This window comes from Polypterus senegalus, chromosome 5, assembly GCF_016835505.1.
Source record: "Polypterus senegalus isolate Bchr_013 chromosome 5, ASM1683550v1, whole genome shotgun sequence".
Taxonomy (NCBI): domain Eukaryota; kingdom Metazoa; phylum Chordata; class Cladistia; order Polypteriformes; family Polypteridae; genus Polypterus; species Polypterus senegalus.
In genome coordinates, this window is record NC_053158.1 from 3,205,303 (window position 1) to 3,231,809 (window position 26,507).

A 26,507-nucleotide genomic window follows, 5' to 3' on the forward strand; every position below is an offset into this window, starting at 1 on the left:
CGTATGACGTTTTTGAGAGAGAGATCAGAGCTCCATGTGTTTTAGAGGGAGAGTTCCCACTGTCAAACCCCATATGTGAGTAAGCTAAACCAACCTCTGCTCTGTTTCACCTAGGAACCGATGGCTGGGATCACAGAAGAGCTTTGTGAAGATCACTGCAGGGACAGTCGGAGAATGAGGAGCATGGAGTCCACTTGTCATATGGTAAAGTGCAGCATCACAGCCGGCTTAACTAAGGCACAGAGACCCTTTAATGGCAGGCTAACTCCTCAGAAGGGCATTGAATAAATGAGACAGACAATAGTCACACAAACGTCTACTGCCTTATCAGAAGCTTTGGTCTAAAAATAAAATGACTGTGTGTGATGATTAGTGTGAAGTATGAGGACAGAAAAATATAAAGACAAGCTGGGATAGGTGAAACGAAATAGGACACCGAAAATTGAGGTGTAAATGAAATAGAAACACAGAGTGGGACTGATTGGAGATGTCTCACTCCCCAACCTCAGGATGTATTTACAGATTCAGTCAGATTTGGTGCCCGGGGATCAGTCTGCCAAGGCACTTGCCTCTGAGTACCACCTAAGCCACAATGCACTGGACCCTTGCAGCTCCTCCTACAGGTGGTGGGCTCACTGGATATCAGACCCATGTTGCTCTTTTGGGCCGTGCCCAGCTGGGTTCCATGGGTAAATGCCTGACCACCAGGCGCTCGCCAATGAGAAGGCTTGGCTCTGTATGAACCGCTCTTTGTCTGATCCATCACCTAGGACCAGTTTTCCTCAGGTGACCCCAGCAGGAGGCAACTGCCCCGAACAACATATCTCTTAGGGTCATTGGAACACACAGACCTGTCCACCATTATAAGGTGACAATTCATAAAGAGACTTCTCCGCATTGAAAGGATCCTGTTGAGGTGGTCCGGATATCTGATTCCTCCTGGATGCTTTCCTGGGGAGGGGTTTTGGGCATATCCAACCTGGAGTAGACCTCTGGGCAGACACAGGGTATGCTGGAGAGAATATATTTTTGGGCTGCCCTTGGAATGCCTCAGTTATCCCCCAAGAGGAGTTAGAGGAGGTGGTGGGGTAAAGGGATGTCTGGGCCTTACTGCTTCAAGTGCTGCCCCCGTGACCCGGACCCAGATAACTGTCAGAAAATGGACAGGTGGATTCTGAAACTCCTAGGACCTCTCCATTTTCTGCACACTTTATTGTGTTGCAAATTTCATTTTAAATGAATACATTCAGTACCCCATAATAACAAGGACATTCAGTACCCCATAATAACAAGGTGAACATGTGTTTTCAGAAAGGTTTGCAAATTGATTAAAAATCAAAACTGAAATATTCAGACCCTTCATTCACTACTTTTCAATAGCGTCTTTGTTAGGAATTCCTGCTTTTAGTCCTCTTGGGTGAGTCTCTACAAGCTTGGCATACCAGGCTTTAAGGCATCTTATCCCCATCTAATCCTGCCAGGCTCATCAGAATAGATAGGAGGCATCTGTAACACTGCCATCTTCTGGCCTCTCCTCGTATGTCCTATGGAGTTTACGTCTGGGCTTTGGTTGGGCCACTCATGTACACTCAGAGAGACTTGTCCCCAGGTCAGTCTAGCATTGTCATGGCTGTGTGTTTCAGGTCATTGTTGTACTGAAAAGTGAACTGTTGCCCCGGTTTGAGGTGACATGCACTCTGGAGTAGATTTCCTTCAAAGACCTCTCTGTATTTGGTAGAATTCATTCTTCCCTTAATGCTGACCAGTCCTCCTGTCCCCATAGCACAATGCCGCCGCCACCACCATGCGTCACCAAAGGGGTGATATTAGGCAGGTGTTGAGCAGTGCCAGGTCTCAGATCTTCCTTTAGGCTGTAACATGTGTTTTTCTCAAGAGTAAGTTCGGTTAAAATATCTGATTGATGGAGTGCTACTGAGATGGTCTTTCTTCCAACAGGTTCTCCCATCTCAGTAGGGGACTTCTGAAGTTCTGTTAAATTGACCATTGAGTTCTTGGTCACCTCACTTAGCTCGGCCCTTCTTGCTCGATTACTCAGTTTAGACAAGGCGGACAACTCTAAGAAGAGTTCTGGTGGTTGCAGACTTTGGTAGCACTTTAGTTGAGGTTCTGCATCTGTTACTCATTTACTGCTATGTAACAAAGAGTTCTTTTGGTCTTAATGACACTTATAAGACACTTATAAAGTGTAACTGAATGGATACACTGGTAAAATTGTTTATGAATGTGAAGGATTCACACATCTCATACTGAAGAATGCAATATCAAGAGAAACAGATCTGAGTTAAGCCACCTCTAACCATTCCACAGTCAAGTTACTTTACTAGGCCATATTGCACTGGTGAATAACAGCTTTACTGATGCTTTGTAAGCATTATGAAGACCAAAAGAAAGCTTTAAGATCTTGGTAAGTAAGAGTAAATGAACAATAGAGGCATTTTTCAGTACCTAAACTGAAGTGCTACTCAGACTGCTGCCTGTCTCCCAGCTCATCCTTTCCCACATTCATCTGGGGTCAATGTTTCTGATGAACCTTCTCCGAACAGCTTGGTCCTGCATCTCCTCGCCAGTCAGGCCCTTTTCCTTCAGATCTTCTTCTACTTTATTTGTTCACCTTTGCTTTGAGCCTCCTTGAATTTTTCTCTTCCCCTGGACTTCCACTCCCATCACTCTTTGGGCCTGCATCTTTCTTGTCTCTCCTCATCACGTCTCCATACCACTTCATCCTACTTTCCTGTCCTTTCTTAGATATCTCTCCTGCTTTTGTTGTTCCTCTAATGGTCTCATTTGTTATTCAGGACTTTTTTGGAACTCCAAGCATCCATCTTAACGTTCTCATTTCTGCCACATCCAACATCTTCTCCTGCTGTGCTCCCTTTAACTGTCCGTGTCTCAGCTCCATACATCATTGCTGGTCCTACTGATGTTTGAAAAACCTGACCTTGACCTTCATCTTAATCCTTGGATCTCGAGATTCAAGATTCGTTATTCGTCACATTCATAGTTATACAGGACAACACACAGTGAAATGCATCCTGATCCGTTTATCAAAACTGTGCAAAGTTAGAAGAATTTCAGTTAGATTAACAAATGTCCTAAATTGAAAGATAACAATATAGTAGGGCATAAATCAATAAGTAAAATTATGTGAATAAAGTAGAATTAAGTGTTCAGTTGCAACAGTGCAGTGATTATTGTGCAAAACCAAAGTTAGACAGGTGCAAAGTGTTAAAGGACAGACCAATTCCAAAACAAGGTAAGGGTAGACGCGTGGTACAATTACAGTCCAGTCTAAGTATGTGGAGGGTCGTGAATGAGATGGCATCTTCTGATTTCACAGTCTTATGGCTTGAGGATAGAAGCTCCTTCTGAGTCTCTCTGTCCTGGCCTGGATGCTACAAAACCTTTTGCCTGATTTTAACAGATGAAACAGCCTATTGCTGGGATGAGAGGAGTCTTTGATAATCCTGAGAGCTCTGGTCCTACATCTTCTGGTGTAAATGTCCTGCAGAGATGGTAGAGCTGACCTGCAGCAGCGTTACGCTTCACGGATCACTCTCTGTAGGGCTTTACGGTCCTGAACACAGCAGTTTCCAAACCAGGATGTAATGTTCTGTGTCAGGATACTTTCCACAGCGCTAGAGTAGAAAGTCTTTAGAATTCCTGAAGAGACCCCAAACTTCCTAAGCTTTCTGAGATGGTAGAGTCTCCGCTTTGCCCTTTTGGTCTGAACTTGGATGTGTTCAGACTATGTCAGGTCCTCAGAGATGTTATCCCCCAGGTATTTAAAACTGTTCACCCTTTCCACTGGAGTCCTGTTAATGATGAGGGGCTGTTAGTCCCGCTGCTGTCTCCTGCTGAAGTCCACCACCAGCTCCTTGGTTTCGCTGACGTTGAACTGGAGGCAGTTTTCCTGACACCACAATGTCAGGTTCGCAACGTCATCCATGTAGGCCATCTCATCATTGTTCGTGATGAAGCCCAGTACCACCGTGTCATCTGCAAACTTCACGATAGTGTTGGAGGAATGTGTGGCCGTGCAGTCGTGGGTGTAGAGGGAGTACAGCAGGGGGCTAAGAACACACCCTTGTGGAGCTCCTGTGTTGGTGGTGATGCTGTTGGAAACACAGTTAACAACCCTCACTGCCTGTGTTCTACCTGTGAGGAAGTCCAGCACCCACATACACAAGCGGTTGTCGAGTCCACAGTCTACAGGGTGTTATCGTATTGAATGGTGAACTACAGTCAATGAACAACAACCTCACATAGTTCACGTGTTTCTGGTCAACATAGCTGAGGGTGGTGTGCAGTACGTGAGAAATGGCATCCTCCGTCGATCTGTTAGGACGGTAGGCAAACTGGAGTGGGTCAACGTTGCTTAGGATGGAGGATGAGATGATGTCTATCAGTAGTCTCTCGAACACCTTCATGACTACTGATGTCAGTGCAACAGGTCGGTAGTCATTCAGGCACGTGGGCTTATTGTTCTTTTGAGCAGAAACAATTGTGGATCTTTTGAAGCACATTAAAACCACAGGCTGTGTTAGAGACTCGTTGAAGATGGTGGTGAGAACTCCAGCTAGTTGGTCAGCACAGCAACGCAGCAGGTGTCCAGAAATGCCATCTGGTCCCGCTGCCTTCCTGATGTTTATTAGCTTCAGTGCTGCGCGCAATACTGATGCCGTCACCATCCTCCGTAGTGAGGCAGTAGTTAGCGTTAGCTACGTAACCAGCCTCAAAACGAGCGTAAAACGCGTTGAGTTCGTTAGCAAATGCAAATGCAGAGTCTGCGCTTAGCGTCGCGTGAGATTTTCCTTTGTAGTCTGTGATGGTGTGCAGTCCATGCCACATGCTCCGTATGTCGCCCTGTTGAAAGCGCAGCTCTACTCGCTCCTGATACCGGTGTTTGGCTACTTTCACCGCACGTACTTCTGACAGCTTCTTACAATTGTTCCATCCACAATGCACACTATGGGTACAGTAAATGATTTCAATTTGTTCAGAAGCAATTTGTTGGAACACATTATATTGTTTTTGGATGGATTATTGCTTTTATATTTGAAATTTTATTATGGTCCTACATTTGGGGGTTGGTGGCAGGATTTGCACTCCAGCCGCTGTTAAAAACCTGGAGCTGAGGTGTCCCCCAGTTGTACATCTGCACTCGGGTCCTACGCATAATTTGGGATCCTGAGATGGCTCGTCTGTATCAGTGCATGCTCCCGACCCACCTACCCTACGTTTAGGTGTTAATTTACTTAATTTCTTGAAAAAACATGTAAAAAGCATTGGATTTTTTTGGCTTGAAAAATTTTATATTTATTAAATCTCATTCTTCTACCGTAAATTGTGCAAAACACTAAAAGAACAAAGTCAGAAGTGTAGAAAATACAGGGTGGCCCACAAAAAAGTGTCCCGCCTCCACCCAAGACGACTGCATTACATGATGAAGAGAAAAAAAAAGATCAAATTTGGAACTCACATTAGCAGAAGATCTTCTTGGGCATCAATACATCTCACATGTCCCAAAAACCTGTTTAGTCTCGAGCAGAGGAGTCTGAATGAGGACCTCATCCAAATCCTTGAAATCCTCAAAGACATTGATGAAGAAGATCCCACAGAATTCTTTCAGCTTAACAGTGAATCACATTATTGTGGATATCAGGGAAGTGCATTAAGGACTGAAGCCAGGAAGCTCTTCATTATACAAACAGTTGTGGGAATTTGGAACAAACTACAGAGACACAGAGTTGAAGCAGAAACCTTGATGATCTTCGGACGGATCTGGAGGCGATACTGGCACAACTTAGCTAAACACAGGCGTGTGATGGACTAGGAGGGCTCTTCTCACATTTCAAACATCTTATGTTCATAATAAATCTTTGCTGCGCTTTTCCCCTGTCAGAACATTAACAAGAAGAAGTGTCTCTACACCCCCTCTGATAGGACATCCTCTGGCCTGTATCCTATTTTCTGCAGCTCACGCTGAGCTTCTTTATGTTCTTTTATGAGCACAAATGAACCTCTAGGGCAGAGTCACACATTTCATTTAAATTGTCCCATTTCATTAACAACTGTCATGCACACTCGATGCGGTAAAATCTGCTTGGGATTTGGATTTGGAGGTCTCATGAATTCCTTCTGGGTGACAGCCAATTTAGTGGGAGGCAAAAGCTAAAAATGAATGAGATTTCATGTGAATTTTAACACTTTATGGAGATCCTCGTCTGCTGTCCTCCCTCGCAGGTCAGGGCGATGGAGTTCAAGGTGTCCACCATCACTAATATATTTCAAACTAGCCATCCCCTGTGGCTCCGCCCATGTATTAGTGAAACAGGACAGTGAGGAGGGACAGTGAGGAGGGTCCCACCCACCCAGCTCCCCACTCCTGACCTCCCCTCGGCCCGCAGCCTCTGTCTAGGATTAGCGCGTGAATATATCGCTCCTGCAAGCAAACTATGATGAGAAAAGTCACAAAATCAACCGGAATGTTCAAGCAAATTCTAGAAATAAAACCCAATCTAAATCTGTTAAGTAGTTCTCTCATTCTGTAGCTAAATGGATGTAAGATACGCCCTGAGCCTGGTGCATGAGTGAGGAGGGCCCCGCCCCTCTCTACTCAGCTCTCTGCGTCTCTCTTGGATTTGTGTGAATAAATCGGTACTGCAAGCGAACTATAACGAGAGAAGTCGCAAAATCAACCGGAATGTTCACGCAAATTATAGAATAAAACCAGATCTAAATCCATTAAGTAGTTCTCTCATTTGCTAGCTAAGTGGATGTAAGGTACACCCCAAGGCTGGCACGTGAGTGAAGATGGACCCGCCCCCCTCTACTCAGCTCACTGTGTCTCTCTTGGATTTACGTGAATAAATTGTTATTGCAAGAAAACTATGATGAGAGAAGTCACAAAATCAACCGGAATGTTCAAGCAAATTCTAGAAATAAACCCGATCTAAATCCGTTAAGTAGTTCTCTCATTTGCTAGATAAGTGAAGGTAAGGAACGACCCTGAGCCTGGTGCATGAGTGAGGAGGGCCCCGCCCCCCTCTACTTAGCTCAATGCGTCTCTCTTGGCTTTGTGCGAATAATTCGGTAACGCAAGCGAACTATGATACTTAGCACGATGAGGGAAGACGCAAAATCAACCGGAATGTTCAAGCAAATTATAGAATAAAACCAGATCTAAATCCGTTAAGTAGTTCTGTCATTCGCTAGATAAGTGAAGGTAAGGTACGCGCCTGAGGCCCCATCTCCCTCCCCTAGGCTCTCTGCGTCTCTTTCAGATTCACGCAAATAAATCAGTACCGTAAGCGAACTATGATACATAGCAGCAATGAGAGAAGTCGCAAAATCAACCGGAATGTTCAAGCAAATTCTAGAAATAAACCCGATCTAAATCCGTTAAGTAGTTCTCTCATTTGCTAGATAAGTGAAGGTAAGGTACACCTTGAGCCTGGTGCATGAGTGAGGAGGGCCCCGCCCCCCTCTACTTAGCTCAACGCGTCTCTCTTGGATTTGTGCGAATAAATCGGTAACGCAAGCGAACTATGATACTTAGCGATGAGAGAAGTTGCAAAATCAACGGAATGTTCACGCAAATTATAGAATAAAACCAGATCTAAATCCGTTAAGTAGTTCTGTCATTCGCTAGATAAGTGAAGGTAAGGTACGGCCTGAGGCCCCATCTCCCTCCCCTAGGCTCTCTGCGTCTCTTTCAGATTCACGCAAATAAATCAGTACCGTAAGCGAACTATAATACTTAGAGCGATGAGAGAAGTCGCAAAATCAACCGGAATGTTCAAGCAAATTCTAGAAATAAACCCGATCTAAATCCGTTAAGTAGTTCTCTCATTTGCTAGATAAGTGAAGGTAAGTGCATTGAGCCTGGTGCATGAGTGAGGAGGCCCCCCCTCTACTTAGCTCACTGCGTCTCTCTTGGATTTGTGCGAATAAATCGGTAACGCAAGCGAACTATGATACTTAGCACGATGAGGGAAGTCGCAAAATCAACCGGAATGTTCACGCAAATTATAGAATAAAACCAGATCTAAATCCGTTAAGTAGTTCTGTCATTCGCTAGATAAGTGAAGGTAAGGTACGGCCTGAGGCCCCATCTCCCTCCCCTAGGCTCTCTGCGTCTCTTTCAGATTCACGCAAATAAATCAGTACCGTAAGCGAACTATGATACTTAGAGCGATGAGAGAAGTCGCAAAATCAACCGGAATGTTCAAGCAAATTATAGAATAAAACCCGATCTAAATTCATGAAGTAGTTCTCTCGTAAAAAGCGGGCAGACAGGCAGACGTTGGATTTTATATATAGAGAGAGATGGAAAGCCTTTCATGGCCCATCAGCCTCTCTGTCTGTCATGGGTGGGGGTAAAATTGGCACATGGCAAATACCAGACCTTAGGAGGGAGAGTGGAAGAACAACAAGTTGATAAAAGGGCCAGCTAGAGGGCAGGATATCCTGTAAACGTACCAGGAGTGCCCAAAAGGGTATCAGACAGAGAAAGTGGCATCCTGTGTGGCAGTATTCCTGCAGAGAATATTTCAGAGCAAGGAAGCTGTGGGTGACATTAAAAAACAGAACAGTGACACAATGGAGGGTTAGTGACAAGACAAACAACTTCCTGACCAGTAGGGGAATTGAAGACACTTCCCCATCAGGAGAACCTGGACCGCGTCGTTCTTTTGAAGGCGAGTTCTGGTCAAAGGCTAGAAATGAGCCACCCGGGTGTCTTGGGGTGCACAAAGTTCAGAACATTAGAAACATTTTCATGAGAACAGGCCATTCAGCCCAGCCCAGCTCGCCAGGTTACAAAGTTAGAAACTTGTTAAGGGTGAATTTCGCACAAACATTAGGAGGTTTATCTTCACACAGAGAACCACAGACACTTGGAATAAGAAACCAGATAGTGTGGTAGAAAGGAGGAATTCAGGGACTTGATGTTCTTTTGGAAGAGAACTAGCAGTTTGGAAATGAGTAAAATCCGTTTTGTCATTCTGGGGTACTGAGTGTTGCTTGATGTGGAGAGAAATGAATTTATGCGAATGGCTGCAACGTGGTAAATTGTAAAATAAATAAATGTGGAAAGGTCTTTAACTCTCTCAGGGCGGGTGTTGATTTATGTGGACACTTTGGGTTGAGGTGGGTAATCAGCTGTGAATGGCGACAAAACCTGCTGCTCTATTGTAGTTTGATTCTCTTTGCTAGCGGTATGCTACTTGCAGAATGGTGCCGCTGTTTCAGGCATCCATTACTGCAAAATGTTTCTGTTATGCTTCTTTGGCAAGTATGGCAGCAACACTGGGGGTCCATTGCTGTCTGATCTGGGCCAGCTTCTCGATGGCTTCTGGTATTTATCTCAACCTTCACAATGCCCTGCCGTGAATTCCTGGGCTGTCCTCCCTTCAGTTTTGTTGATGGAGCTGCCTTCGCTTCTGATGACCTGGCCAATCCATCATCTCCTTATCTTCATGGTGACCATGCCTACTTGACATCACTGACCAAGCAGTTCTACGCTGGAGAAGATTCTTGCCACAAAATGCGTAGGACTTTTTTTTTTTTGCAGACTTTTATTCTGGAATGTGGTCATCTTAGTCATGTCATCCTCCAACACTGAGAAGACTTCTTAAGGCACAGCTCTGGTCCAGCCTTGGCTTAGCGTGGAGATTTCCACACATCTTTGCCAGTCTGCTCTGGAAGTCGTTATCTGCTCCTCCATCATATTTTACTGTGCTGCCCAGATAAGTGAAGGTGCCAGCCATAGGGTCGGTTTTCTCCATCAACCTGAATAGGTGTCCCTTAGAGATAGGGTGAGGAGTTCAGTTCTCGGGAGAGACTCGGAGTAGAGTCTATCTATCTATCTATCTATCTATCTATCTATCTATCTATCTATCTATCTATCTATCTATCTAGAGTCGCTGCTCCTCCGCACTAAGAGGAGTCAGTTGAGGTGGTTCGGGCATCTGGGCAGGATGCCCCTGGGCGCCTCCTGGGAGAAGGCCACGGGCAGACCCAGGACACGCTAGAGATTATACCTCCCGGATGGCCTGGGAACCCCACGGGATCCACCCAGAGGAGGTGGCCGTGGAGAGGAAGGACTGGGCTTCCCTGCTTAGGCTGCTGCCCCCGCTGACCCGACCTCGGATAAGCGGTGCATAATGGATGGATGGATCCTGAATAGGTGTTGGTCTGTCCACATGAAATGTTAAGACCTCCTTTTAGGTTCAGCTGATCTGTAGTCAAGCCTTCTGTCTGAGTGTGTTGATGGATTAAAGGCCAGAAGTCCACATGACCGTCATCATCACCAAGTTCTTCCATGTGAACCCTGAATACAATGAGGACTGATTGAGGTCATTTATGTTAGGTAGAATGAGGGGCTGGGTGGTCTCGGCCTCTGAACCTCTGCAGATTTTATTTTTTCTCCAGCCGTCTGGAGTTTTTTTTGTTTTTCTGTCCTCCTGGCCATTGGACCTTACTTTTATACTATGTTAATTGGTGTCCCCTAATTCGATTTTCTTATTTATTTTGTCTTTTTCTCTTTCTTCATCATGTAAAGTACTTTGAGCTCCAGCATTTGTATGAAAATGTGCAATAGAAATAAATGTTGTTGTTGAGACAATTTATTATTTTCTTACACATGATGGTGCAAGGCAAGGCATATCAACAAAATCGAGGTCTTCGTTATATCGTTACAGAAGGACTTGGATAGCATACAAACTTGGGCAGATTGGTGGCAGATGAAACTTAATGTTAGTAAATGTAAAGAATTACACATAGGAAGTAAAAATGTGAGGTTTAACTACACAATGGGGTGGTCGGAAAATCGAGAGTCCGCCTTATGAGAAGGATTTAGGAGTCATAGTGGAGGATGAACCCCAATTGGGGACAATTGTGCATGGGTACACTAGATAAGAGTATTAAAATTAAGAAGGATTTAGGAGTCATAGTGGACTCTAAGCTATCGACTTCCAGACAGTGTTCAGAAGTCATTAAAAGGCTAACAGAATGTCAGGTTATATAGCGCCTTGATGTGTGGAGTACAAGCACAGGAGGTTCTGCTCAAGCTTTATAACACACGGGTGAGGCCTCATCTGGAGTCCTGGGTGCAGTTTTAGTCTACAGGCTACAAAAAGGACATAACAGCACTAGAGAAGGTCCAGAGAAGAGCGACAAGGCTGATTCAGGGCTACAGGGGATGAGTTATGAGGAAAGATTAAAAGAGCTGAGCCTTTACAGTTTAAGTAAAAGAAGATTAAAAGGTCACCTGAATGAAGTGTTTAAAATTATGAAGGGAATTAGTCCAGTGGATCGAGACTTGTATTTTAAAATGAGTTCATCAAGAACACGGGGACACAGTTGGAAACTTGTTAAGGGTAAATTTCACACAAACATTAGGAAGTTTTCAATGACACAAAGAACAATAGACACTTGGAATAAGCGACCAAGTAGTGTGGTGGACAGTAAGACTTTAGGGACTTCAAAACTGTGTGAGGGACGGCCGGTGTTTCAGTCTGGCCGGGACGTCCCTCAACCAAAAGAAAGAGCCTTTTTTGGGCAGTACATCCCCCGGGACATTAGATGGCAGCTCCCCTGGACAGAAATGGTTCCCCATATTCCCGCAGGGCAGCATGGGACATTGCGTCCAGTTCTTCAGCCCTGTTGGGTGCCACCAGGGGGAGCTCACCAAGAACCCAGGGACTATTATGGTGATGTTAACCCGGAAGTACTTAGGAGTCAAGAGGATGAAAACCCGCCATACTTCCGGGACACCTGAAGAATGAGTTTGACCCAGAGATGGAATACTTCCAGGTCAGAGACTTTAAATGGACTATGGGAAACCCTAGCAGATAGAGCCGAGTTGGGAGGAAGGGTAATTGACCTGCTGGGAGTGGAGGATTAGGAATTGTGTATTGATTGTTTATTGAGTATTGTGGAGTGTAGGTGCTTTGTGCACATTGTTATCATAATAAATAATAATATTGGACTTTTACCTGGTGTCAGAATGTGTTGTCTGAGGGTTTAAGGGGACGACAGCGCCCCCTATCTGTCACAACTGTTTTTTTGGAAGAAATAAGTGGATAGGACTGGCGAGCTTTGTTGGGCTGAATGTCCTGTTCTCATCTCGAGTGTTCTAATGTTCTAATGTTCTTCAGAGGTGGAAAAGAGCGTCCACTTGGTGCCTGTTGGTTCACCCTCAGCCTCGTTGGGTCAATGACACAGCTGAAGAGCAAAGCAGGCATCACACAGCGTCTCCTAAGCCCGGCCTTCACTTTGAAGGAAATATCTCTGCTCCATGTTCTGCTACGTGAGCCCATGCTACACACAAGTGAAATCAATTTTAATCTTCACATAGATAGTTAAGATTACTCACTATTTGGTTTATATAGTGCCTTTTGCATAGTCACAAGTCTTCCCAAAGCAGTGAGCACCACAAAGCCCCTTCATTCCATAGTAGATGGCTGCCTTGAGCGGAGCCACGGCCAATCCATTCATTTTTATTTCATGGCCGTGTAACGGCACAGCAACATCCGTCATATTCAAGCCTCCTGGCAGATGAGTGGTGTTGCCATTTGTGCTCAGCGTCTCCCAGTGATTCGTCACGCTAGCTGGGAAGCTAAATGAAGTTTTAAATGGGAGGAACTGCATGGCCGCTTGCCACTCTCATTAGACACACACGTCTCTGCGCCTCACTTCTAACCTTTCGGTTTTCGCTTCTTTTCTCTTTCAGGATGGAGATGTGCAGAGGTCCTCTTTGCCCTCGCAGTCCCTCCAGACCTTTGATCCCCCGACCTTTGCTTTTGAAGAATGGGAGTGCCCTCCGAGTGCGACCAGATCTGGTGGTGTGCTGTTTCCACAGTGGCGTTTGCCCCTGAAAGTGGCCGCCGGACTTTTTTCAGCCGTGTTCCTTTACACCTTTGTACGAGACGTCCTCCATGCGCGGCTGATTCAGAGTAAGGACAAGTTCTACACGATGCCTGTTTTAGTCATGAACAAGGCTTTGCCCGTCACAGCTATCACCCTTCTCGCTCTGGTTTATCTGCCTGGAATATTGGCAGCCGTGATTCAGCTGCATAGAGGAACAAAATATGGCGACTTTCCTGCGTGGTTACACCGCTGGCTGCTCGGCCGAAAACAGCTCGGTCTTCTCAGCTTCTTCTTCGCCACGCTGCATGCTGCCTACAGTCTGTGCTACCCGATGAGACGCTCCTATGAGTACAAGGTGATGAACTGGGCATATCAACAGGTAAGATGAGGCAACACAGGGAACGGCGTATTACACGAGAACTCGAGGAGTCTCATTCCTGTGGTTTGGATTTTGAGTTGGCTCAGCTTTATTAATCATTCAAAATGTAATTAGATTGACTCAACTGTGTGGGTGTGTGTGCCCTGTGGTGGGCTGGCACCCTGTCCGGGGTTTGTTTCTTGCCTTGCGCCCTGTGTTGGCTGGGATTGGCTCCAGCAGACCCCAGTGACCCAGTAGTTAGGATACAGTGGGTTTGATAATGGATGGATGGATGACTCGACATTCAGTTTTCAGGTGACCCCAACTTTACAATTTTCCCCCGGGTTAAATTTTTGCAATGCCATAAATTGGACCAACGGCAGCCTACGTGCGAAATTTCATGAAAGTCAGTTCATCCATTTTTTGCGTGATTGGCAGACAAACAGACAGACAAAATGCATTCTGAGATAGAATGAGGTCCTCAGTGTAGAAAATGGATAACTAACTTAGGCGAACTTAGCTGTGTGGCGCATTGGGCACCAAGTGATCGCAGTCGAGCTTGGTCATCAGCAGCACCCTCAGTTTCTTCCCTTGTCAAGTTGACTGCATGAGAAAGGCACTCCACCAGGTTTGCCTCGGTCACCCTTGCTTCCGTTTCCCATGCCATGGCATCTACAGCATGGCCATGTATGGTAGGCATTCTGGAAGCATGCATAGAATGTGGCCCGCAAACCAATACTGGCGTTCAGTGACAATATCGGCTAGAGGGTGAGTAGCGCTTCAACGATATACTTCTTCATTTCTGACATGGTCACGGTATGAGATATGAAGGATCTGTTGGAGGTACCGCTGTTGGAACACTTTCAGGCGTTTCACGGTGGTTGCAGTTGCTTTCCATGTTTCACTCGCAAAGATAGAGGTAGGAATTACAATCAGATTCAGAAAGTGAATTTTATTTGATGAGGTGATGCTGTTGGATTTCCAGATAGGCCTCAAATGGCACATAACTGTCATCGCCTTCCCAATCCAACATAAGGTGTCTTGGTCAAACAGACCTTCTGTTGCCACAATGCTACCATGGTAGGTGAGGTGATCCATTTCCTCTTGGCGCTGTTGTAGATGAGGCTGCTGACTTTGGAATACACTAGACGTAGAATCTTGCTTTTCAATGGTTTTCTGCCACCTCATGCACCAACTCCACTGTGTACCCACTGAGCGCTCGATCGGTGACTCTGAACAAGGTGATAGCGTCTGCAAAATCCAATTCTGCAAGCTTCAGCCCATCTTGTTGTGGCAGGCCAAAGTCACTGTGAACAAGAGAGTGTCATGTGGTGAAATCCATGGCCAGGAAGAAGAGGAACGATGATAGCACACACCCTTGGCTCACGCCTGTATCGATCTGGAAGAAATTGAAGATGCCTTGGTCAGTGCGAATACAGCAGCTCGACTGGTTGTAGATATTCTGGAAGATGCCAACGAATCATTGAGGGATACCGTATGAGTGTTCAGTATTCCATAACGTTCCTCGATGGATACTATCGAAAGCCTTAATAAAGTCGATGAAATTGAACGACAACTTTTGTTGCAGTTCAATACTTGGTACCTGAAAATGGATAAGTAACATTAAATGAAGCGGAGAAAATCGAGAGATAGACGGTACAGTACAGTAATCCCATGTGCCCGTAGCAACCATTAATGTGAAAATCCTCAAATACATTTTGGGCCCCTGTGAGCAGACACAGTTGTGTAAAGTTTTGACCTACCGTGATGATGATAGATAGATAGACTGAAAGGCACTGTATGATAGATAGATAGAGTGAAAGGCACTATATGATAGATAGATAGATAGATAGATAGAGTGAAAGGCACTATATAATAGATAGATAGATAGATGGGTGTGAAAGCCACTATATGATAGATAGATAGATACTTTATAAATTCACATAGTCCAGCAGCAGCATACTGATAAAGAACAATATTAAATTAAAGAGTGATAACAATGCAGGTATAACAGACAATAACTTTGTAGAATGTTAACGTTTACCCCCCCGGGTGGAATTGAAGAGTCGCATAGTGTGGGGTCTCCTCAGTCTGTCAGTGGAGCAGGACGGTGACAGCAGTCTGTCGCAGAAACTGCTCCTCTGTCTGGAGATGATCCTGTTCAGTTGGATTCTCCATGATTCTCCAGGAGTCTGACAGCCCATCGCTCTACCATGGATGTCAGACTGTCCAGCTCCGTGCCTACAATAGAGCCTGCCTTCTTCACCAGTTTGTCCAGGCGTGAGGCGTTCCTGTTCTTTATGCTGCCTCCCGCATAGAAGAGGGCACTCTCCACAACCGTCTGACAGAACATCTGCAGCATCTTATTGCAGATGTTGAAGGATGCCAGTCTTCTAAGGAAGTATAGTCAGCTCTGTCCTCTCTTACACAGACCATCAGTATTGGCAGTCCATTCCAATTTATCATCCAGCTGCACTCCCAGGTATTTATAGGTCTGTACCATCTGAACAGTCACCTCTGATGATCACGGGGTCCATGGTGGGCCTGGTCCTCCTAAAATCCACCACTAGCTCCATGGTTTTGCTGGTGTTTAGATGTAAGTAGTTTGAGTCGCACCATTTAATAAAGTCCTTGATTAGGTTCCTATACTCCTCCTCCTGCCCACTCCTGATGCAGCCCACCATAGCAGTGTCGTCAGTGAACTTTTGTATGTGGCAGGACTCTAAGTTGTATTGGAAGTCTGATGTATGTTGGCTGAACAGGACCAGAGAAAGTCCAGTCCCCTGCAGCGCTCCTGTGCTGCTGACCACAATGTCAGACCTGCAGTTCCCGAGATGCACATACTGAGGTCTGTCTGTAAGATAATCCACGATCCATGCCACCAGGTATGAATCTACTCCCATCTCAGTCAGCTTGTCCCAAGGAGCAGAGGTTGGATGGTGTTGAAGGCGCTAGAGAAGTCCAGAAACATAATTCTTACAGCACCACTGCCTCTGTCCAAGTGGGAGAGGGGTCGGTGTAGCATATAGATGATGGCATCCTCCACTCCCACATTCTCCTGGTATGCAAACTGCAGAGGGTCGAGGGCATGGCGGACCTGTGGCCTCAGGTGGTAAAGCAGCAGGCGTTCCATGGTCTTCATCACATGTGACGTCAGAGCGACAGGCCGGAAGTCATTCAGCTCACTAGGACGTGATACCTTTGGGACTGGGGTGATGCAAGATGTTTTCCAAAGCCTCGGGACTCTCCCCTGTTCCAGGCTCAGGTTGAAGATGCGCTGTAGAGGACTGCCCAGCTCCAATGCACAGGAGTCATGGCGATACTCCATCTGTACCCACTGCTTTGCTGGCACGGAGTCTCCTCAGCTCTCTGCTTACCTGGGCTGCTGTAATTGTGGGTGGGGATGTCTCTCCTATGCTGGTGGGTGGAGGGTGCAGCACTCTGAGATGAGAGTGGGTTATGGTGGTCAAACCTATTAAAGAAGTTGTTCATTTGGTTTGCTCTCCCCACGTCTCTCTTGATGGTGGCACCCCACTTCGAGCTGCAGCCAGTGATGATCTTCATCCCATCCCACACTTCCTTCATGCTGTTATTCTGCAACTTCTGCTCCAGCTTTCTCCTGTACTGCTCTTTTGCCGCCCTGAGCTGGACTCGGAGTTCCTTCTGCACGCACTTGAGCTCATGCTGATCACCGCCTTTAAAAGCCCTTTTCTTCTGGTTCAAAAGGCCTTTGATGTCACTTGTAATCCATGGCTTGTTGTTAGCATAGCGGCGTACTGTTCTTACTGGAACTACAATGTCCATACAGAAGTTGATGTAGTCAGTAGTGCAGTCAACAACCTCCTCAGTGTTCTCACTATAAGATCCCTGCAGGATATCCCAGCCTCTCAGAGCCTGCTCTGCCTCAGGGGGCTACTTCCTGAATGAGCGTGTGGTTGTAGGTAGCTCTCTCAGTCTTGGTTTGTAGTGAGGCTGAAGTAGGACCAGGTTATGATCTGTTTTCCCAAGATTTGTAGATTTGAAGATTTGTAGAAGTTGAGATCGCTCCCAGATGAAGATGTTTCCTAGACAGAATCACACGAACAAGCGGGCACAGGACGAGAACAAAACTGTAATCTGATGGGCGGAATTGTAATCCAGTTGTACAGTAGTGATGGGTCGTTCTTGAACGATTCGTTCATTTTGAACGAATCTTTAATGTGACTAGATCTTGGGAGTGATTGTTCAAGATTTGTAACTTTCTATAGTTTCTGTATTGGAATTGATTCAAGTCTTCGGTTTTTCGAGCTCTCCAGACTGCCCCATAAGCTTAACCAACTCAGTCTGAACTGGAAACAGAATTGATTAGTTCATCTCTCGAGTCTTCAGGTTCGAGTCGTTCATCACATGACAGCCCCATAAGCTTAACCTATGCAGTCTGAGCCGGAAACAGAATTGAACGAAATGATTCGAAAAATGATTCTTTCATTTTGCTGAACGAGACTCAAAGGTCCGAGTCGGTAAAATGATCCGAACTTCCCATCACTATTGTACAGTGCATTACTTTTAAAGCCAACACCCTCATTCCAGCATCACCAGGGCTGCTGGGATGTACAGTCCATTTAAGGATGAATTGAAAGAGGAACCCCTAAGGAGCTGCATCTGCACTGTATCACATAACCCCATGAGAGCCATAAACATGATGTCACGGGTCGCTAATGACCCAAGGTGTGTGTATACAAAGGTTAAGAGTTGAATATTGTGGCTTCTTGAAACATCTCTCTATTATAAAATAAAATCTTGGGCGGGAGACAAGACGTGATCTTCTCGGAAGACAATTTGACGTCCCGCGAGACGAGGCAGTGAGACAAAATGACAGCTACTGTACAGGCTTTTAAATGATTGATGCGCAGCACAACAAGCAGAACACGCACCTCGGCAGCAGCAGCTGATCCGTCCGCATCCCCTAAGTGAGTGTTCAGCTCCCCCCATTTCATAACGCGAGCAGGAGAGACACGAAGTGGCAGGACCGTAGCGCGCCTCCATTGAGCGAAGCGATCGAGACGTGATCATCTCTGAGAGACACTTTGACGTAACGCGAAACTAGACATTACAACTTTAGGAAGTAAAACCCGTGAGACGGTGACTTTTGCATGTCACAACCTACAAACAATTTAAAAAATGTTCACGGGCATCCAACCTAGCAGTGGTTGGAATGCTTTTGGCAGACACACTTCATGTGCTCCCAGCTCTTGAAACAACGACAAGCAGAACACATGTTTATTGGGGTTTGTTTACTGTGTGTGCTTTGGAAAAGAAGAATAACCATGTGTGGTTTTGGATTTGTGAATCTGTGTGTCTGTCTGGATCGGGCTGGTCTTCTACAATGGAAATTCAGAACCAGAACAGTGAAGAAAATCTCACAAACACTTAAATCACTAAAAGTCCTGTATTTTAAGCACAAAGCCAAACAAAATCAAATAGTAAATTTTAGAAAAACACAGCTCAAAACAATTGTGGAACACAGTTTGCTTTAAGAAGACAGTAACAAGTGCCTGAATGTTGAAATACGATCATTTGTTTAACAGATAAACCTGCTTCAGCAATATCATAGAATCAGCTGACAGGAAAGCAGAATGTTTCCAGGCTATCAAAGTGGTGGGGCACATTCTAGAAAATCGCTAGTTCTGTGTAAAAAAGATACAGACAAATCTGATGCCCGTAAAAACGTCAATCCTACGAGGCAATAAACCTTTATTAAACCAGATGTGTCCCAATGATCCATACCAACTGTTGGAAGTAGACTTCTGTGTGCTAACTCGAGTTAGTTATTTTGTGAAGGGCATTGATGAGTGCCAGTTTGCCAGTTTTTTGTAAAGCACCACACGTAAAGCATAAAAAATCTTAGGTAAAGTAGAGACCACTTCTGGTTGTCCGATTATAATGAAACGTCATATCTGTGTGTTTCTTACAAAATTTCAATCACTTATCTTTGTTTATTATGCAGGTTTGCATGGCAAAGAACTGCTTCTGGTAATCTGATCAAACTGAAATTTCAAATCTGATTGTTTTTTGTGGTCAGTAATATACCAATTACGGTCACCTGATCAAGATCAAATTTTATATCTAACAATAAGTAATGATCATACAAATTTTAAATTATTTATCTCTACAGTGGAACCTTGGGTCACGACCGTAACTCTGGTCGCAACCCGATTTGGTTGTGACCCGAACTAATTTCCTCCATAGGATTGTATGTAAATACAATTAATCCGTTGCAGACCGTACAAAATGTATGTAAATATATACTCAGCAAAAAGAAACGTCCTCTGACTTTCAACTGTTTTACTTTCAGTAAACTTAATGTGTAAATATTTGTATGAACACTAAAAGAGTCAACACCATAAGACATAAACTAAAAATGTTTCACAATGTGTCCCTGAATGAAGGAAGGGAGGCTCAAAATCAAAGTACCAGTCAGTATGTATCTGGTGTGGCCACCAGCTGCTTGAAGTACTGCAGTGCATCTCCTCCTCATGGACTGGACCAGATTTGTCAGTTCTTGCTGTGAGATGTTACCCCACTCTTCCACCAAGGCACCTGCAAGTTCCTGGACATTTCTGGGGGAATGGCTAGCCCTCACCCTGCGATCCAACAGGTCCCAGACGTGCTCAATGGGATTGAGATCCGGGCTCTTCCACTGCGAGGATGATCAGCTGTCCTTCCTGTCTCCCTGTAGCTGTCTTAGGCGTCTCACAGTGCGGACATGGCAATTTATTGCCCTAGCCACATCAGCAGTCCTCATGCCTCCCTGCAGCATGCCTAATGCACGTTCACGCAGATGAGCAGGGACCCTGGGCATCTTTCTTTGGGTGTTTTCACAGTCTCTTTAGTGTCCTGCGTTTTAGAACTGTGACCTTAAATGTCTACTTTCTGTAAGCTGTTAAGGTCTTCACGACCATTCCACAGGTGCATGTTAATTCATTGATTATGGTTAATTGAACATGCATGGAAAACATTGTTTAAACCCTTCACAATGAAGATCTGTAAAGTTATTTGGATTTTAAAACATTATTGTTGAAATACACAGTCCTGAAAAAGGGACGTTTCTTTTTGCTGAGTATATATATATTTTTTAAAGATTTTTAAGCACAAAAATAGTTAATTATACCATAGAATGCACAGTGTAATAGTAAACTAAATGTAAAAACATTGAATAACACTGAGAAAACCTTGAAACAGAGAAAAGTAACATTGCAAGAATTCACGCTACAGCCTTACGAACCTCTCGCTGCAAGCACAGGGGAAAAAAAAAAAAAATTGAAAAATCCTTAATTTATACAAAAACTAACCATAAACAACCAAGAAAACTAACCTTGCAGCAAATCGCCATGAATCATCCTGGCTTTCTCACATAAAATCGCCTCACTTACGCTATCCCCTGCAAGTTGCTTCTCGTTCAGCCACACTAACTACAGTTTTTCCACCTCTTCCAGCACTTGAGGACTCTGCTCAGTTAACACTGTAACTCCTTTTGCAACATCAGCTGCTTTAATGGCCTCTTTCTGCTTTAGAATAGTCGAAATCATAGATTTTGACTTCTTGTACTCGGCGGCAAGATCAGTAACACAAATGCCACGCTCATACTATTGAATAATTTCTTTCTTTAATTCGATTTCAGTTTTCTTTGAACCTTTCTTCTCACCAACACTACCACTCTTCACTTGCTTAGAGGTCATGGTTAATTGCAAAATTAATGCAAAAGCACACGAAATAGAGCACAAAGAGTTCACAGCGAATGCACGCACGTCATGACCGAGAACAATGTATAACACGTGCGGAAATCAGCGGCTTGTACGAACCAGAAGGGAAACTGGCTTGTTCGTCACCCGAGTGTGTGGTCGTGAACAGATGCAAAAGTTTGGCAAACTCTTTGGTCGTAACCTGATTTGTACGTGTTCCGAGACGCTCATGACCCGAGGTTCTACGGTATTTATATAATGGTAGTAATGCATATGTAATAGTGCTAATACCTGTTAAGATATCATTTACGATTATCCGATTAAGGTGAAACTCTAAATTTATGCTTTTCTTACCCTAACTAACGATGATATCAAATTTTGACTTAAGATGCAACTTCACATGAAAACTACTATACAAAATTTCAATGAATTGTTTATTTAAACTATGTACCAGATTATTTTTGAAGAATTTTGAAAAGTGTTTAGGTAAAATAACACTTCCGGTTGACGTATGTTGCCAAAAAGTTGATAGAAAAGTAACATTTTGATAGAACACCCATGTGCCAAGTTTCATTCATCTAGCTCAAAGCGTTCTCAAGTTATCGTGTTTCCATACTGTGAGGTTTCTGAACTCCTTTAGGACCTTCCGCAAACCAACAGAAGTGGAAGACTGCTTGTCCATTGCCGAGGCAACCACAAGTTTGCAGCGCAGCAGCAGAGCACCTCAGAAACAAATCCGAGCTGATCGAGATCACGCTATCTGTGCCCGTCGCCGATGGGTGACACAAGGGACATCATAAATTCAGGGAACAGCATAACTTGACCACTGACCTGGCCCCGACTCTACTCGTTTGCTGAGTGGTAGCTCCCTCTTCAAAAAATAACCATGCAGTTCCTATTTAAAGTTGAACAAAGCTGGTTTTTCTAAAGTACTGAGACTCATCGTTGTGTTTTGGGGTGCAAAACAGGGACTCACGTGTCACAGTACACACACACACACACACACAGACATAATTGCTAAAATAGTCAAAACGTGTTCAGGAGCGCATGAAATGTAGAGATTCATCAAAATCTCGAGGTCAGATTTTTTCATGATTACTATGCTTTCTCTATACTAACTAGAAGATAAAGAACGCAAGGCTCTATTTAATAACATTGTTTTAACTGACAATAGAAATCTAAAGTATTTGGGGGTGACCCTGGATAGAACCTTGAGCTATAAATATAAATGCTGCTAAACTCCAAGCTAGGAATAACATTCTTCAAAACCTCAGAGTGCACATTATTCCGGTCCCATGGCTTGTCTTTTTAGACCCCTTGTATACCATCAGACCTTTCAGTTGATCCGTGAGAGCCTTTGAAGGCCCAACCATTTCCAGTTTTTGTTATACCCAGAGGAGATGCAGATATGTGGATACAGATGTCCGTGTCAACTCCAACTGGGTGACCAGTGCCAACAACTGAATCACAAATCGTCTACCAGGCTAGCGTAGACATCATATGTCATCACCTCACATCGTTGCCTGGGGTGTCCTGGAGCTTGCATGTATTCCCAATTTTTGTTGTGGGTTGACCTTTCTTGGAATTCTACTTTCCACAAAAAGTCCAGTGACACACACTCAGGTTGATTTTTGACTAAAATTGTGTGTGAACTTAATTGTGCTGTGTGGAGTGCTGACTCTGCCCCCCGTATACGTCAAGTTTGAATGTTCCTCGCATGTTCTCATTTGTTTGATTAACCTTTACTTCTAAACTGATGTGGAGGTAGTGAGTGCTGCCTGTGATAGACTGGAAACCCCATACTACCAGGAAAGGACCCCCAAAATGACATTGTGAACCCATATTGAATTGAACAGATGAATGCAGTTCCTAATGATTTCCTAATCCCTTCTTCTTTCAGGTGAAGGAGAATAAGGAAAACGCCTGGGTGGAGGATGACGTTTGGAGAATGGAAATCTACGTGTGCTTTGGGATTCTCGCTTTGGCCATCCTCTCTCTGTTAGCCATCAGCTCCATTCCTTCTGTTCGCAACTCCTTAACATGGAAAGAAATTCACTGTCTTCAGGTAAAGGCTTTCTGGAAATGTTATATTCTCATTGGAACTGGAAGACTAACTCCATGTTGTCCCACAGATTTCCTGTGTGTGGCCTCCTCAGTTGTCTTCTCACTTTGTCACCAATTATGGGCAGACTGTGCCGATTGGTCAGAGGTGGACTCATCAACAACCATACCAGTTAAAACCAGTTCAGCCTGTCTTTGATGTAGACCATTCCCCAAGAACATGTATCAGTTGACCAACTCTACATCCACTCCCTTAATTGTGACTGGACATGGAGGCTCTTTGGTGCGGCAGTTCCATGACTTGGCTGAGGTTTAGTTGCAGACAGTTCTCAAAGTTCTCCCCCCAACTCCTCCCTGCTGTCTCATCCCCTTTATTGATACCCCCCATAAGTGCAGAAACAACTCAGCCTTTCTGCAAGTCACATGACCTGCAGTTATTACATTTATGAAAATGTTTTAAAAAATAAATTAATTATTGGTGTTGCTGAGTTTACACTTCCGATGGGAGAAATATATACATTAAGGACGGTGTAACCCACCTCACTCGGTAGAAAACGTGAAAAGATTACAAATTTTATTTTGTTGTACACCACTTCTCATTCTCATACAGTCGTGGCCAAAAGTTTTGAGAATGACCCAAGTGTTGGTTTTCACAAAGTCTGCTTCTTCAGTCTTTTTAGATCTTTGTGTCAGATGTGTCTCTGGGATACTGAAGTAGAATTACAAGCAGTTCAGAAGTTTCAAAGGCTTTTATTGACAATGACATGAAGTTTATGTGCAGAGTCCATATTTTCAGTGTTGGCCTTTCTGTCTTTTTCAAGACTTCTGCAGTTTGCCCTGGCAGGCTGATGGCCACCGGCCATTCTTGCAGAATCAATGTCAGAATTGGTGGGTTTGTGTTTGTCCACCCGCCTTTCGAGGATTGACCACAAGTTCTCAATGGGATTAAGGTCTGGGGAGTTTCCTGGCCATAGACCCCAAATTTTGATGTTTTGTTTCGATGTGCTCCATCATGTTGGTCACCAAACTGTTGTTGGATGGTTGGGAGAAGTTCCTCTCAAAGGATGTTTTGGTTAGATTCTTTATTCATGGCTGTGTTCTTAGGCCACATTGCGAGCAAGAAGCATCCCCATGTGACATGAATAGTCTCAGGATGCTTTACAGTTGGCATGACACAGGACTGATGGTAGCGCCGCTCACCTTTTCTTTTTTCCAGATGCCCCAAACAATCGGAAAGGGGATTCATCAGAAAAAATGACTTGACCCCAGCAGTCCAATCCCAGAATATTAGTCAGTCCCTGATGTTTTTCTTGGCTTCTTTGCTGCCCTTCTTGACACCCACCAGGCCATCCTCCAAAGATCTTCGCCTCACTCACACCTGCGTGCTGCCATTCCTGAACAAGCTCTGCACTGGTGGTGCCCCAATCCCGATCCATGAATAAAGATCGGGACCAAAACATCCTCCGAGAGCAACTTCTCCCAACCATCCAAAAACAGTTTGGTGACCAACATGATGGAGCACTGGGCCATAAGGCAAAAGTGAGAACTAAGTGGCTTGGGGAACATAACATCAACATTTGGGGTCCATGGCCAGGAAACTCCCCAGACCTTAATCTTATTGAGAACTTGTGGTCAATCCTCGAAAGGCGGGTGGACAAACAAAAACCCACAAATTCTGACAAACTCCAAGCATTAATTCTGCAAGAATGGGCTGCCATCGTCAAGATTGGGCCCACAAGTTGATTGACAGACAGCAGGTCAGGTTGAATTGAGGAGGTCTTGAAAAAGAAAGAAGGGCCAACACTGCAAATACTGTATTGACTATTTGCATAAACTTCATGTCATTGTCCATGAAAGCCCTTCAAACTTCTGAAATGCTTGTAATTCTACTTCAGTATACCAGAGAAACATCTGACACAAAGATCTTAAAACACTGAAGCAGCAAACATTGTGAAAACCAACACTTGTTGTCTTTCTCCAAACCTTTGGTCATAACTGTAGATGCCCAGACACCCTTTTTTTCCGCATCACATTGGCTCTCTGTCTGCACAAATAGAAATTGTGGAAGTTTACTGTGGTTATAAAGTGGACAATATCCAAACAGAAGGTCTCAAATTCACCTGCTCAGCACTCCTGCCCTCATCTTGTCCTGCTGATGCGTTGTCTCCTCGTCCGTATCCCATAATCCCGTTTTCTTTTTTTTTTTTTCTTTTGCAGAGTCAGATGGGATATTGTGCCTTGCTGCTGTGCACTGCGCACACGCTGGTGTTTGCGTGGAGGAAGTGGGTGGAGCCTCAGCATTACGTGTGGTACACCCCGCCATCTTTCATTCTCGCTCTGCTGCTCCCTCTTTTGGTGCTGGTGTGTAAGTTCATGTTGGTCCTGCCCTGCTTAAACAAGCAGCTCCAGAGGATTCGGCGTGGCTGGGAAGCGAGAAGGACCCAAGCAGAGAGCGTGTATTTGTAAATTATTCCTGGAACACGTGCAATTTGTTAAGGGTGCTGCTTAACTAAACAGGAATGGATGCTGAATTTGAACGTATGACAAGATCACTTGACGCCATTCAAAATAGACACGAAAAAGCAGTAACAGTGGGAGTCAAGTCGTGATTCCTGGCTTGAGACTAGACTCTATGATAAACGTCTGTATTATTGCGTTCTCTATGACTTCTTCAAGATTTTTCTACGGCCTTCCCTTTTCTGGACCACAAATGGAATGTCATCAGTGGTAGGGTCTCAACCATGAATAAAAACGTCTTCCGCACAGACACACATTTCAAATGGCTGTTCAGTTTTTGCTTTCTCCGTATGTTGTACAAGAAGAGGCCTGCAATGCGGTTAAAATTTTGACGTTGAGTTTTTCGGCAGACTTGAACGTTTTGGGCGTCTCTAAATTCAGGATGAGCTCCGATGGTCTACTGGGATGAAGAGTGTGCAGCAGCTCAGCTGAGGGTTTACGATTACTTGGGAACAAGCAGATTCTCCAAAAAATTAAATAGCAGGTACAATGGCTTCAGACCCCGCACCTGTTTTCACATTTTGTTATGTTGCAAGTTTGTGCTCAAGTGTTGTAAATTAATTTTCCCCCCATCAACCAACACTCAAGGCCCCAGAAATGCAAAGTGGAAGCGGGATTTTTAGAAGTTTTTGCAAATTTGTTAAAAATAAAATACGGAAACATTCCATTGACACAAATGTTCAGACTCTTTCCTTTCACTCGGGTGCATTCCATTCTATTGCCCATCACTGAGATGTTTCTAGTCCTTGTTTGGAGTCCACCTGTGGTCCATTCAATTCATTGGACTGATCAGGAAAGGCACACACCTGTGTATAGAAAGGCCCACAAGCCATGAGGTTGAAGGAATGGCCTGCAGAGCTCAGAGATGGGATTGTGTTGAGGCTCAGATCTCGAGGAGACTGCAACACTGAAGATTCCCAAGACCAGAGTGACCTCCATAGTTCTGAAATGAAGGA

The 26,507-nt window shown here is 44.5% G+C and overlaps 1 protein-coding gene across 2 annotated transcripts in view; it reads left to right on the top strand.

Annotated features, from left to right (window-relative positions):
- The window catches only part of LOC120530110 (metalloreductase STEAP1-like), a 36,185-nt gene extending 9,974 nt beyond the window's left edge, over positions 1-26,211 (top strand). For both annotated transcript variants that reach the window (XM_039754284.1, XM_039754285.1), the window contains exons 2-5: positions 115-204; positions 12,758-13,273; positions 22,874-23,038; positions 25,252-26,211. In XM_039754284.1, coding sequence (XP_039610218.1) covers positions 121-204; positions 12,758-13,273; positions 22,874-23,038; positions 25,252-25,500 — 1,014 coding nt within the window. In that variant the 5' untranslated portion in view covers positions 115-120 and the 3' untranslated portion in view covers positions 25,501-26,211. The remainder of the gene's footprint in view (positions 1-114; positions 205-12,757; positions 13,274-22,873; positions 23,039-25,251) is intronic.
- The last annotated feature ends 296 nt before the right edge of the window (positions 26,212-26,507 follow it).